The 14,430-nt window shown below is 37.3% G+C and overlaps 1 protein-coding gene across 1 annotated transcript in view; it reads right to left on the bottom strand.

Moving 5' to 3' along the window:
- ZZEF1 (zinc finger ZZ-type and EF-hand domain containing 1) overlaps window positions 1–14,430 on the bottom strand; it is a 60,471-nt gene that overhangs the window by 35,228 nt on the left and 10,813 nt on the right. The window contains exons 7-23 of the mRNA XM_058817616.1: window positions 12,663–12,779; window positions 12,273–12,451; window positions 11,142–11,240; window positions 9,986–10,077; window positions 8,840–8,988; window positions 8,192–8,303; window positions 6,481–6,696; window positions 5,879–5,979; window positions 5,375–5,544; window positions 4,483–4,616; window positions 4,113–4,183; window positions 3,560–3,674; window positions 2,788–2,947; window positions 1,747–1,868; window positions 1,552–1,662; window positions 745–911; window positions 117–198 (exon numbers count right to left, since the gene is read on the bottom strand). Coding sequence (XP_058673599.1) covers window positions 117–198; window positions 745–911; window positions 1,552–1,662; window positions 1,747–1,868; window positions 2,788–2,947; window positions 3,560–3,674; window positions 4,113–4,183; window positions 4,483–4,616; window positions 5,375–5,544; window positions 5,879–5,979; window positions 6,481–6,696; window positions 8,192–8,303; window positions 8,840–8,988; window positions 9,986–10,077; window positions 11,142–11,240; window positions 12,273–12,451; window positions 12,663–12,779 — 2,197 coding nt within the window. The remainder of the gene's footprint in view (window positions 1–116; window positions 199–744; window positions 912–1,551; window positions 1,663–1,746; window positions 1,869–2,787; window positions 2,948–3,559; window positions 3,675–4,112; window positions 4,184–4,482; window positions 4,617–5,374; window positions 5,545–5,878; window positions 5,980–6,480; window positions 6,697–8,191; window positions 8,304–8,839; window positions 8,989–9,985; window positions 10,078–11,141; window positions 11,241–12,272; window positions 12,452–12,662; window positions 12,780–14,430) is intronic.

The raw sequence follows: 14,430 nt of genomic DNA, 5'->3' as shown, positions 1-14,430 counted from the left end.
TAAACACACCCATGCACAAAAGCACACATCCTCTTACATAATAGGTTTCCACAGGAATCATAAGGACTTCCTAAGACTGGTTAAATAATTTGGTTCATAATCTTAAAGGTGCTCACCTTAGGCCATTTCTCAGTGCCAACCTTTGTATCGTAACGAGTTTTTGCCCCTCTGGCATCAGTAAACTCCAGGTAATCATACCTGTGAAAATTGCAATTCATTACTTCCAAATTTACTTTTTAATTTTTGGAGGAGAATGCTTTTGCTTCTGGATTTTCAGAAGTGCTGTATCTAAGTGTACCCTGTCACTTCTTTCTGAACTACATCTTCATGTGACTGCTAAGGAATTTATTTCATGTTTCAATGCAGAAGTTCTGCCATCCTGCAGTGCTTTGGAATTGATAATAGATGCCAAATCTAACATCTGGCAAATGCTTTAATTGAGAAGTAGCCTGATGTGTTACCAAGAGAATGAGGGCAAAATAAGTACCACAAACATAAACTGTGGTGGTCACAGCATTATTATCAAACAGATCAAGGCCAAAGGAACCAAAATTCATATGAACAGCATGTCTGTAAATTTGCCAGGAAAGGTAGATTTCAGCACAAGGTCATTCAAAATACACATTGCGCACTGTTCTGGAAAATAAAGAAATTGAAATGGCATGTGTGGAGTGCACATTGAAACATGAACTGCCCCCTCTGCAGACAGACACTGGAATTTAACACAGCACAAGATTAAATTACCTCCTTTCAGTTTCACATTTTTCATCAAATTCCACCTCAAAGTAAGTTGCCCCATGACACAGGAAGACTGAGACCTCATGGCAATTATTTTCATAGTTATGAGGTGATTCCATTGTCCAGGTTCTCAATACCACAGGCTGCTCCTGCTGCCAGCTTTCCATGTCTGTCTGTAAAACAGAAATGCATTTTTAGATACAAATGTAAGAAAAAAATAAATTACCACACTAGATTCTTGTGGCTATACTTTTAAGTTGCCAGATGTGCATGCAAATGGCATTTAAGAGGCTACAGCATTGATTCACACAGAAATTAGCTCTGAAGACATCCAGTCTCTTGGTAATCATAATAAGGAAGCACTTCTAAAGCAAAACCCACCCAGTCCACTGGAGGAGACTGTCTCACCCACAAGTGACTACGAGTCTCCAGTCATGACAAAGAGACACTGCATGACTAATGCAGATTTAAACATCTGTGCTACAGACATACAGAATTTATTCATATCACCACAAGCAGTGAAGCTAAAAATGTTAAGCATATATATTTTTTTAAATTTGTTTTCCTCTTCACCCACAGAACCCTCTCCTTCCTATCTACCTTCCAGGCTGCTCATGCCATTTGCAATTTCTGACCACTCTGCCATATCAGTAGATAGGTTTCTCATTCTTCACTCAACATTTCATTACACACCCTACACTTCTAGAAGCTTTCTAGTTCTTTTCCAATGCTCACCAACAGAATCACCTCAGTTTTCTGTCTTTCTTGCAATTTTGTTTCAGACTGTTTAATAGTGCCCGTGTCCTTAGTTACCTTATGAGGTTCACAACAAAGGCTTTTCAGTGGTTCTATCAAAGTGCTGAATCCCTGTAGCAGAGTACAGTAGGGAATGTCTAAAGTGCAAAAATCCAACAAGAAGATGACCTAGGAGCAAACACAGGTGTCAGGAAATGCCAGACCCACAGCCAAGCCTCCCAGGAACAGGATAAAATCCCACAGCTCACTCACCAGCTGACGAGTTGCCATTGCAAAGACAGAGCTACTTATTTTTTCAACTATTGTTTTGCCACTATATTGAGATAAAAGTGACTGCAAAATTGTTCTGATATTTGACAGGAACTGGCCCACATCTAAAGAGAAAAAAAAAAGAATCCTTAATAGCTACCTTAAGGATTTGCTCCCACAATTCACTTTATCAGACATTAGGAGCATGGTGATGTGCACAAGGGCAAACACAGCAGGGCAACACCCAACACTTCAGAGAAGTTTTCTGTGATATTTCTATTGTGGAAACAAGTCATGCTTATCAACAATATCACTGAAAAAATGGGTGATGAGTAATTTCACCAAACACTCCAAGATTGTTGCAACAAGCTCCATGTATCCAGTAGTCTCCATACACTGCTAAGAAATGCAGCTGAACTCACAAGTGAGGGTAGGAATTTTTAACTACAGCCTAACTCCATTTTTAAATGTAAGACAGGAATACAGCAAATTTATTTATATACAAAAAACCATAAATATGATGTAATTTTACATAAAATTACACATTTGTTATGTATTTGGCCCAATTAACTCAACACTGAGCTGCTGCATTATAAAAATCTAACAATCCTCCCCACAAAAAAACCCAACAAAACCCCTTAGATGTACCCAGCTTCTTAACCAACTTCTTGCTATTACAAGCATCCAAGAAAGCACATATCACTATCCAGGAGTTTACCAAAATATGGAATGCTATGGAATTAAAATGTTCAAATGAAATCCTGTAACTATTTGTTGGTTGGGTTTTTTTCAGTATTTGGCCCCCAAAACTTACTGAAATCTTTCTGAAGATTCTCCCAATGTAAGATTATCAGTACAGCTAAAACTCCATGTTGCTCAATATGCCTACTAATTACTTCCTAGAGAGATTAAAAATGCTATGACAGTTCTGAGTATGCCTCAGGCAACCTTTGGTGATCCCTAATTACACTGCAATTTGCAAAATCACTTTTTAAAGTCCTGTATTGCCCCATATTTAATTCTGTATTCAATCCCAGCACTTACAATTTTTAAGTATTTCTACTGCAAGATCCTTGGCTGAATTATCAGTGCCTTTAAGCTGCAGATAGCACCAGGAAAGGAGGCTGCCCTGAACAGACCAGAATAAGGAAGACAAGACTGTGCCACTCTCTTGCTGTGCAACATCCAGCATCATCATTTCACACTGAAAAATAAGGAACAATAATGAATGTAATGGAGTCCTCTGCTGCAGCATGACATACAGTATGCACCAAGTAAACTGGGATGGACACAATCATCCCACTCACCCCAAAAAAGATGAAATGTAAATGACAAGCAGCATGTAACACCCTGTAGCAAGTGATGGGCTTTGTTTTGATATATCACAACTTTAAATAGGAACAGCTACATATGAGTCACTTGATGTTCTCAGCACAGTTTTTCTGCATATGTAAATAACCCTCCTCCATTTCCACCTCCCTTAGTGACATGCCCAATCCCAGCCTCTCAAAGTGGAATGATTCCTTCTGAATCCCAGTGTCTCCATAGAGTCTTTTCAATGCTATGGAAAAACACCACATCTTGCATAGCTCATGCTGGACAGACATTATTCATTTCCTACTCTACTAATATGAAATGTTAATGCTTAAAGGAAAACACTCAAATGATTGGAAAAGCTAATCCTACAGACTGCACAGCCATGATCAGGGGTACCCAGGACAGGGAAGCTGTTCCTCAGTATCCAAGGAAGCAGTTTGTGTTTGAGTGCCTACAAAACTCATGGCACAGAAGCAGGAGCAAAGACAAAGCCACTTACCTCTCTTGCTGCCACAAGCAGAAGGGTGTCCATGACTGACAATACTTCACTTATGTCAAAATTTGCAGAAACTCCTTTCTCTGGTAGTAATAAGAGTCCACCTGGATCTTGATCACTACAAAACAAAGATATTCTTACTAATCAACAACAAGGAGTTCCAAACAGTTCCAAACCAGAAATTTAGTAGTTTTTGTGTCAGATGTGTAGAGATCCTACTGTGTAATTACAATGAAAATCAAAAGTTTGTGTTCTGATGACTCTAGACTAATTAAATCAATACCAACCATCAGCACTGACAAACAATTACTTAAAAAATTGGAAGACAGCCTAAGAACAATATACTGTGATTTCAGCACCAACCTTGGCCAATGTTTTACAGAGCAATTCAGTTAATAAAAATATTGATTAGTAGCATGTCCTTTCTAAACAACATTAGTTGATTACTTCAGAGAATTATTGTTCAGGGAAGTAATGTTTCTAAAAAGGATTAAATACAAACTTATTAACAAATGTGGGGTATCAGACAAGTATTTTCAATTTCAGGATCCCTTACCTGAAGTGGGTACACAAGGATCTGAAGGCAAGATGTACAGATTGCTTATGTTCTTGCTCTGTGATGTTTTTCTAGAAAAGGAAAAAGATTTATTTTTATGATACATTCTGTTTTCCTCCTCTGTGACAAAGAATTCTAATTTCTGTGTTCTATTATTCATTTTTTGTAAGAAAGGCAGGGTTAGCTCCTCTTTCTTTGGATAAGCTGCAGAGAGAAAAGGGGCAGGGTAAAAAGAGGCAAAGAAAAAAAATAAGGCTTTTACTTGTATGGGACAAAGTATGTATTATTTGAGCATAACAAGTCAGATTTGTCCTCTTTTCTGCATAAAGAAAGCAGGCACTAAACAAACAATTTCTCATTCAATGTTTACCATCATGGTGAAGAGCTGGTGTCGCCTGGTCTGTCTATCTGGGAAAAAAACTGCTGCTCCACTGAGTAAGGTGTTCTTAACTTCCTCTTTCAGCATTCTCATTGGCATGAAGTTACTGTCCCCCATATCCACTACTGCTCATACAAAAAGGAAACAAAATTACAAGTTCTAATTAATACCCCATCTAATATGTTAGAGGCATAACTGAATTAAATGTTAGTCCACACAACTTCAAGCCCTCACAATCCCATTATACAGACAAAAAAGGAGGGGAAACTTTTTAACTTACAGCAAGAAAGATTTATATTAAGAAAGAATATATCTATTCACCAAGTAAATGAATTCTAGGAAGATTATAACTTGACACCCATCAAAGCTAATACAATTTTCATGATGTGACAGATTCTATGTAAAGTGTTTTCCCTCTAGCTTGCTTCTGCAGGAGACTCTTCAAATTACACTTGAATAGAGAGCATGCCACCCTACTTCCAATGAAATCTAATGTGTAATTCCCATTCTCTTCACTGGCTCCAGAATCTTCCCTGTGTCCCTGTAAACCTCACAGTCTACTCATGAGCTCATTTATACTGATATGCAATTCAGAAATAAATCAACCCCAGTAATATTATAGTCAAAGGGTCACACTCCCTGGTGCTACAAGGTGACACATTCAAAAGGAGTTTTCTATTGCAGCTGTTTCCAGACTGTGTTGTCAGAAAATCTACAAAACCATTTCTTTGGGCCAAGGACAGTTTCTAGTGATAAGACTAATGAGCACACACTGACCTGAAGGAGAAACAAAGGAACAGGAGCTGACTTGGCCTCTAGGAATGAGAATCTTTTCCCAAAATTTAATAGACAAAAGAGTCAATATATATTGAATAAAAATTACCTTCACACAAGTGTCTATAAAGCTCTTCTGCAGCCTCTGTGTGACCAGCTGCTTTGCTCTGAGGAGCTTCTTGAGGTTTAGCAGTTTTATTATCTCCAGTAAGTACAGAGAAGCAGCTCTGGAGAAGCTGCAACAGCAGTGTTTGAGCAAAGATACATTCTTCCCTTGGGCTGTAAGAAGATACACAACAAATAGAAGAAAACACTAGAAAAGCAGCTCTTTTCACCAAATAGATATTGCTATGAAAGTCACCATTTCAGATAGATAAAAACCACTGAGTGGAGAGACATGGCCAAAGGAAATGGAGCTACCAGCTCAACTAATCTACAGCTCAAGCTTCTACATAACTTCATAGTTAGAAGTCCATATGGCAGCAGTAGGGAAATGTTATTTATGTAAATGATGTAGTTTAGGAAGAACAAACTGCAGTACTAAACAAAGCATATTTTATTTATATACACACCACTAATTAGGGCTTCAGCAGACTCTAAAGAAGAAACTTACTTTTGGTGCAGTTTATTGTAAAAATTCCAGAACAGCTGCAAATCAAGGCCTGTGAAATCTAAAAATGACTTGTATTTTAATCCACTCTCCTTCTGCTGAACCTTAAAAAGGCAAAGAAAACATAGGATTGGAAAGTTAAATCTATACAGAACACACTTATAAAACATAAATCTTTAAGCATTGGGCTTAAAGAAAAGCACAGCCATCTTTCCTATAAATTTGCAGTTAACATGAATTCCAGTTTTTTCATGGATATTCTGGTGCCTAAATGTGGCAGTTTATGCTGAAACCTTCTTCACAGAATCCTCCCCTCTTTCTGGATCTCTAGGATGCCATCCCTTTTCTCCATCACCAGAACACTTTATAACCTCTACCTCTCCATCTAATTTAATTGGAATTAATAAATCTTCAGCAAAGGTTTATTACTTCCAATTAAATACATAGAATTCTATTTTTCATAAATAATTTTTTCCAAACATGCTTTTAACCTTTATTAAGAGTACCCCAACTTTTCTTCGCCCATTCACAACCGCTGTTTGCACACCCTTATTCCTTTCAGCCTGACAAAAAGAAGCTTATAAAACCTTAAGAAATAAAAATACCAGATCCTGTGCCAGCTGCTGGATGAAGTGAAGTGTCTTGAGGAGCAGAGTTGTGCCACAAACTGTGTCCTCCTCAGTTCTCCTGCACTGCAGGCAGCTCATGGTCCTGCAGGGCTCGTCCCGCAGGGGCCGCAGGTAGCCCAGAACACTGAGCCCTTGCACCCCGAGCCTCTCTGCTGAGTCTTGTCTTGTACACAGGAACTTTATCATCAAGTACTGAATGGATACAAAAATAGCACAATATTTGAGTTTAAAAGCTGGTACAAATTGGGATTTTAAAAGGCATGAGTGCACAGAGGTGAGGATTGAAGAGAGAAGCCTTAGTCCCTTGTTGTGGCCATTTCTCTTCACAGAGAAAAGCAAGGCACAACTTCCCAAGGATATTTCTGGGATTCACATTCTCTGAACCTCAGAGAAAGAAAAAAGAATTCTTCTCATTTACTGCTCCTGTGTTGTTCACAACACAGGGGAATGCATTGTGGAAGATTGTTCACCTGAAGGGAATTGGTAATTAGATTCTGGCGTGAGTGTTTTGATTCGCTGACCAATTGAATCCAGGTGTGTGTGGGGACTGTGGGCTGACAGTCATGAGATTCTGGACAGTGGAGTTGAGTTGGGTGCTTGTGCAGATTCAGTTTAGATGTAATATAATACAGAATAATATAGTATAATAAAGTAATTAATTAGCCTTCTGATATTCATGGAATCCTCCTTGTTATTTCCCCCTGCCACGGGGGCCACGTTTAATCCTATACCTTGTCTATCACCTCCAGAGGTTTAAAATACTGAGCCTCAGATTCAGGCTAAGTTTGATCTCTCCCTGCTTCCAAAAAGTCACAGGAATGGTTCTATGAACTCTACAGGTGCCTGCAAAGTTTGTCAATGCATTATCAGCTCATTCACTCTGCACACCCTGCTCCTCACTGCCACAGCTGCAGTATTCTTGCAGGTTAAAGAATTATTCACTGCTTTTAAAAGCAAGCAGAGGATCAATATATAATATTTAGAACCTACTTTGATCAGTCTGTTCTCAGTGAGGTGCAGAGCATAAAACTGAAGGAACAGCAAGTCCTGCCATCCACATGCACTGGTTACTCTGCAGCAGTCAGAAAAAATCCCAGCTGACACAACAATGTCACCAATTCTCTTAATTCCCACAGTGCAGAGGGACTGGGGAACTACAACAACTGATTCCAGAACCATGATCTGAAATGCAACATTCCCTGTAAACGCACCAAGCACTTAAAATCAAAACCATCTCCTGCCATTCTCAAAATGAAAGAGTCTCCATTCTCCAGGGACAGCAGCCTAACTGATGGAAATGCTTTATAATTATTTACCCACTGAAACAAGGATTGAAGAACCTGGTTCTGAAAGAATAAATGCTATGACTACACAGTAGTTAAATAGTCTAGATACCAGAATAAAGCATCAATCATATTAAAACCAGTAATCTGCACATTATCACATAGCTTTGCATTAAATTTGATCATGAAGCACTCCTTAACTACAGATATATATATGCATACAGAGAAAAAGAAACTATTTCAGAGGACGAATGTTCAATATTCACTTAACTAGAAGCCAATTCATTTTTTTCTCTGTACAGCAGAGTTCTCCCTCACAAAACAGAATTAGGTTTATTTCAGTTGACACAGAAAAGAGCTCCTGTTTATTGTGACTGAGCCAAGGGGATTTTGTGGGTTCTTACTTGGGCAACTCTGCATTGCTGCATTTTGACATCAACTTCATCCCATTCTTCTTCTACTTCAAACCAGCCAATAGGATCATCATCTCCCAAATCATCACAGGAACAACTGCTTCTGTGTTTAAAAGAATGCAATACACTTTGTAAACAAAAATTTAGAAATATTGCAAAGCTGTTGATACTCTACCAAAACATATAGAGCATCTTATGGCTATTAAGATGAAAGACACCACAAAGTTTCACAAACCCAAAACTATCACATGCAAGGAAAAAGAAAAAAAAAAAGAAAAAATATCAAGAAAATCTTTTTTGTCAGAGCCCCTTAAACTCCCCTTACTCCTAAGCAACAGTTCTGAAAACTGATTCAACACAACTTAATTAAAAATTTTCCGTTACCATTAATCTGCACCCCAAGTAGAAGGTTTATTTTGCTATATCCCTTTTATAACAGGTCTTTAAATCAATGGCTGACAACAACAGCTATATGCATATTTCATCCAACACATCAAATGGAGGCTCATTAAAATCAAACAATTAAATGATGTCCCATTTTTAAGTCACCTGGAACAACTCAGTAGTTTGAGCAGCATTGCAAAACAATCAAATATAACATTAATTTTCCATATATGCATGGCAAAAATCCATTTATACCTGGTTTTTAAAAACTGTTTGAATTCCCTCAGCTTCCATTTGTCATAGCTCTCAAACCTTCTGAAGTGCTCCTCAGCATGGAATTTTTCTGAGGCACCACTGTATGCAAACACCAGCCCACACTGAGCCCCGATGGCACCGCGCCGGACCTGAAGGGCAAAGCCACACAGGGCAGTCAGGAAAATAAAGAATTGTGGAAAGCAACCAGATCCTGACAATCCTGCTCTCTGGAATTGCACAGGAACATGAAATACATTTGGAGAAATGTTATGAAAGCTTCTGTAATGCACTGAATTGAGATCATGCACATGGTTATTATTTACTGGATTTATCACCCTGCCAGCACCCTTACATTAACTAGAATTCCACGTATTAATTAGATATATTATAGTTCCACATTTTAATTCTCATTTTGTTTTCCTTTTACATTTAAAAAAATCAACAAAACTAAAATCATGTTTCCCTATTAATATCACTACACTGCAAAACAACTCAGCTGCCTCTCCAACTCCAGTTAAAATTTACTTGCCAGAAGTACAGTCATGTTTAAATGTTTTTGACATAGAAATATGCATTGCTGCTCCAGGAATTAAATAATACTATAGTTTTGCCTTAAGTATATAAGGCAAATCAGCTGCAGAAACCTCACTGAAGTTTTGTCTTGGCCATGAGATCTAATCACAAGACCTTCTTTTGAAACCATGCAACAGTCACACCAAATGCAAATTACACTGGTGTCTCTAAACAGAATTTGAAATACCTCCATTTAGTCTGAACTCACATGCTTTGTATCTTGACACCTGCTATTCACAGAGTCAAAAAGTTATTTTAAACATAAGATAAAAGACCTTGCATATAAATACACTTCAGCGAGAAACCACAAACCAAAGAGTCTCTGGCTTGAGATCTATATTGCAAGATACAGATAAAATCAATATAAAATAAATGTCTTTACTACATGCTTGTGGCTCCCTGGAACAATTAAAGACATCCTTTTCCTGAAGTTCCCTGACTTACACTGAAGAAAAACTCTAAAATAACAGTATTTCATAATGAATTTAAATTTCAGTTCATATTAAAAAATATCCAAATTCAATTCCACCACTAGGGGGAAAAAGTAAGTCTTCTACTTCAAAAGCTACATACCTTTATTCTAATTTGTGTCACTTGAAATGAAGATTCAGTTCCAGTAGAAAGAATGATACTTGCTCTGGTTTTCCCAGTTTCAGTAAGAAAACCTAAAGCAGCAGTGGGAACAGAAGGAGTCTGGATGAGTGCAAGGGTTAGAAAGAAAATACTGGGACTGTGGGATGAAGGGGGGGAAACAAAACCACAAAGCTTTTCCAGTGAAATGCTCATTAACAAATGCTTCCAAATAAAAGGGACTACTTAAAAGATTGTATTTTACACAGCACTCTCCAGTATCTCTCTGGGCACTGCAATATCTGCAGGAGCTTCAAGAATATTTTTTTATTAAAGTTTATTAGTAATTCCTAAATATTACTTTGGCTTGTGGCTGTATTCACTGAACTCAGTGAATAGTTCCCCAAACTGTGACCCACAAAACAACAGCAGACAAGCCACAAAATAACTAAAGAATAAACCCAAATAATGCACATGAACTAAGAGAGGTGTAAAATAAGCATTTAGAAAGTGCCTGATTTTCTGTCACAATGGCTTTCATTTACCAGTAGCACTGCACAAGACAATAAACTATTAAAAAAAAAAGATTAGGTGGCATTTCACTTAAAAAGGAGGTCAAGAAACACAAATCTCTTTGTTTAGGTTGCATCCAGTACATAAAAGCATTGCATTAACAAAGAGAGGCTTTAAGAGAGAATTAATAGGTACATGCAGTGAGAATTTCAATGATATCTACAAACTGTCTCCCATCAATATTTGGAAAACTAACAGTGATTCATGACTTCAACCCACAAAGTTTTGCTCTAGGAGAATATTCCCTGTGACAGCTCACTGCTGACTTCACATAGAATATTAACAACTCTCTCCAAAATCCAATCTTTTTGTTTGGTTGGCTTGTTTTGACAATAAATTGCTTTATGAGAAATCTACAGTGTTGCAAAATCGAATTTATATACTGTTTTAGTTTGGGTTCTTGTTTGTTAGTTTACTTTTTTTAATTACAAATCTTCCATAGCATAAAACTATAAAGAAACAAATATATACAAGTAAATATGGAACACCACCACAGCATTGTTAACAATCATTATGTTTGCTGGAATCATCTAACTGAAATGATTTTCTGATTCTAATATTATGGATTTTAAGTCCAGGCTCTTACCATCCCCAGTCCATGGCTCCACAAGGAGGTTTTCAGGCCCTGATTTATCTTCTTTTCCCTTTACATCACATGCTTGCAGAGTGAGTCTTAAAGGCTTTCCTAAGACAAAAAAATCAACAGGTTTATATCAAATCCATTTAAAATGGTAAAATAGATTTTTCATAGTTCTTTGTTCAGAAAAAGATATGGGAAAAAAATACTATGAGATTTTTACCACTGTCAGACCCAAAAAAGGGAAGGGAAACTGGAATATAAGAGATACATTAATCTAAAGTAGTTGGAGTTTTAGATACAGACACAAGGACAATGCAGTTCATGACAATTAATGTTTCTTTAACTGTTGCCACACTTTGGAATTCACAGTCTATGGAAAATCACTTGTCTTACAAAAGGCATTAGTTACTCTAGGGAAAACGAAACAATTTTAAAATTTTTGAAAATAAACATCAATAATTATAAAATAATCCATGTGTTCTTTGGCACAAGACAAGAAGTACTGAAGAAACAGACTAAAAGGCAAATAAAGGGTCTTCATGAATTCTTCATGAGAGACTAATGAGTATCTCAGCAGTTGATACCTGAGAAAATACAGATTTATCAAACAAGTCCAGCAAATACAGCAAAATCACCACCTCATGCCAGACCATGAACAGCTTTACATTCATGAAACACTCAGATTATAAAAACTTCATTTTAACTCATCTTATAAAAGTGAAAAAAAAAAAAGGAAGAACCATAGAGAGATGCTAATGGCATTACATTTAAAATGCATCTTAAATTTGTACATGCCTGCAGGAGAGAGCACTCACAGAGGCTCAGTCACACAAACGTTTTACTGGAAGAAGAAAAATGCTTCCTGTCATTTCCCTTTTAAGCCACACAAACACCATCATCACCATGCTGATACAGGGGCCATGATCTACAAAGTTCATCTTTTCTCTCTTGGTTTAACTCTTTAATTACAAAAAGCTGATCAATCACCAACTTTTTGGGTAGTTCAGCTGCTAGGTTGTGATTTCAGTGCCAGTTTTTAATTAAGAAGGTTTGGATGATTTTAAAACCCACCAAGTGGAACAACTCAAAGCTGTATGTTGGCTTAAGGCTGTGAAGGATGCAGGATTGTTGCATTACCATATTTATAGAGCAGGTTCTGTCTGACTGCTGCCATGGAGGAGATCAGGGAGGAAGCCTTGTATGGAGTGTCCAGGTGATCAGTGATGGCACAGAGGGAACTCAGCACTTTGGCAACACTGCCCCGGGCTAAGGCAAAGGCCAGGAGTGTCAGCTCCACCTCTGGGGTAGTACAACAACTGGGAGGAAAAACAGCAACAGTGTGAAAAGAAAAACTGGGACATTCTGTTTTTCAATAAAGACAAACTGCCACAGAACCTCCCAGGTGCATGTTTGTTGGTGCATTTGTATTTTTCATGATACTTTAAAAAGAGCATGTGAGTAAAGATGTAAAAATTTGATTTGCACTCTTCCAAACCACTTCCCACTGAATCAACCACACAAGCTCACCTTGTTATTCTGATAAGGAAGCTATCTACTTCTTCCAAAACATTTGGTGATAAGAAGCTTGAAAAATCTGTGGAGCCTGGGGTTAGGGATAGAGGTGGCATGTGCTGCAATGCTTTCCTAGGAAAAAATAAAACATAATGTCAGGAAACCAGGCAGAATAGGAGAAAAGAGCTTCCTAATGTGAATGAGAGGCTTGAATCTTCATGTGGGCAGGTCTCTGCAAATTGCTTCTGAGTGCACTAAATCTATTTACACAGAGATTCTCTTCAAAAGGGAACAACAGTATTGCATTCTAGGCAGGGAAAGTTCAATGACTGCTGGGTAATCTTGAATCTAGTCTCAATCTCAGATTTAATGAGACAAACATATCAAGGAGTTTTAAATTAAATCTGTGACAGCATTAGAAATAGCTTAGTATCCAAGCATTGCTTCATTTTAAATTGGTCCAGAATTGAGCAAGAGCCTGTGAACAAAGGGAAAATTGATTTGAAATTCCCTCAGAAGAATAAGAGAAACTAAGAGAGACAGTTGTTAGCTCAAATCAGAATTATTCTGAATTCCCAAAGCTATTGTGATAACCCCTGAAATTACGAATTCTCAAGCAGTTTCACCAACATTATTCTATTCAATACTAAAGCTTTCAGTATTACAGTTATTCCATCCAATTCTAAAGTTTGGGGTTTCTGCTTTATAATTCTAAACAGTGAATCTAATTCCTGAAAGTATGATTTTAGTCAGGATAATAATAATAATAATATTTTTTCAATGCTTTATTAGCTCAGTGTTCATGTTCTATTTCTAAAAAAATCTCTAAACTTCACCAAAATTGAAGGCCCTCAGTTTCAGCAGAGCCTACAACTATGGGACTATGAGCATGTATGAAGCTATCTAAACTCTGAAGAGATTTCACAGATAACATAAATTAAAAGATAGGCTTAGTGGACTTTAGCCTACAGGATTCATTAACTTAATGAGAGCCCTGCTCTTCAGTGTGGTGACACTGTGCTAACTGAGCTCTGTAAAAGCTCATGTGGGTGTGGAGAGCTTTTATTGGGATTCCAATCCTTCAAGTCATCCAGCAGAAGAGTTTGGCAATCTAACAAGGAAACGTTACACAGAAAATGGTCAACCACCACAAGCAAACATTTGCATGGAGATGGTGCAAATACTCAACTATATCCCCATAAAATGCATGACAAGTAGAAATCTGCAGAAAATTAAACTAAATTAAGCTTCAGTCCTAAGGGGAAGATGTACATTTTATTGATTGTTAATACCAGACAAGAAAAATGAATCAATTTTAGGCTGCTCAAAGTCATTACAAGTAAATGGATCAGTAGAAAATTTATTTTTCAGTGTCCATTAAGTCATGGCTTAACAATTAGACTAGATGAACAGCCAGGAGAATTTCACTTGTTCTAGTACATGCAAATGGATAGAGGAAAAACATCCAAATCTGAACAATGAGACAGAAAAAACTGTTTAAACACCTGAAGGGAGTAGAAACCAGTCACATACAACAGATTGCTTCCTAAAGCCACAAGTATTTTTCTAAAAAAATGAAGAAGTAGCTAAAATCAATTAAGTCATGGTTTAACAACTAGACTAGATGAAACAGCCAGAAGAATTACACTTGTTCTGGTATGTGAAAATAGATAGAAGAAAAACATCAAAGATCTGAACAATGAGAGAGAAAAAACTGTTTAAACACCTGAACAATGAGACAGAAAAAGCTGTTTAAACACCTGAAGGGAGTAGAAACCAGTCA

Source organism: Ammospiza caudacuta, chromosome 20 (genome assembly GCF_027887145.1).
Source record: "Ammospiza caudacuta isolate bAmmCau1 chromosome 20, bAmmCau1.pri, whole genome shotgun sequence".
In the NCBI taxonomy this organism is placed as follows: Eukaryota; Metazoa; Chordata; class Aves; order Passeriformes; family Passerellidae; genus Ammospiza; species Ammospiza caudacuta.
Note: the sequence above shows the minus strand (reverse complement) of the source record. Positions and strands in the feature narration are given on the sequence as shown.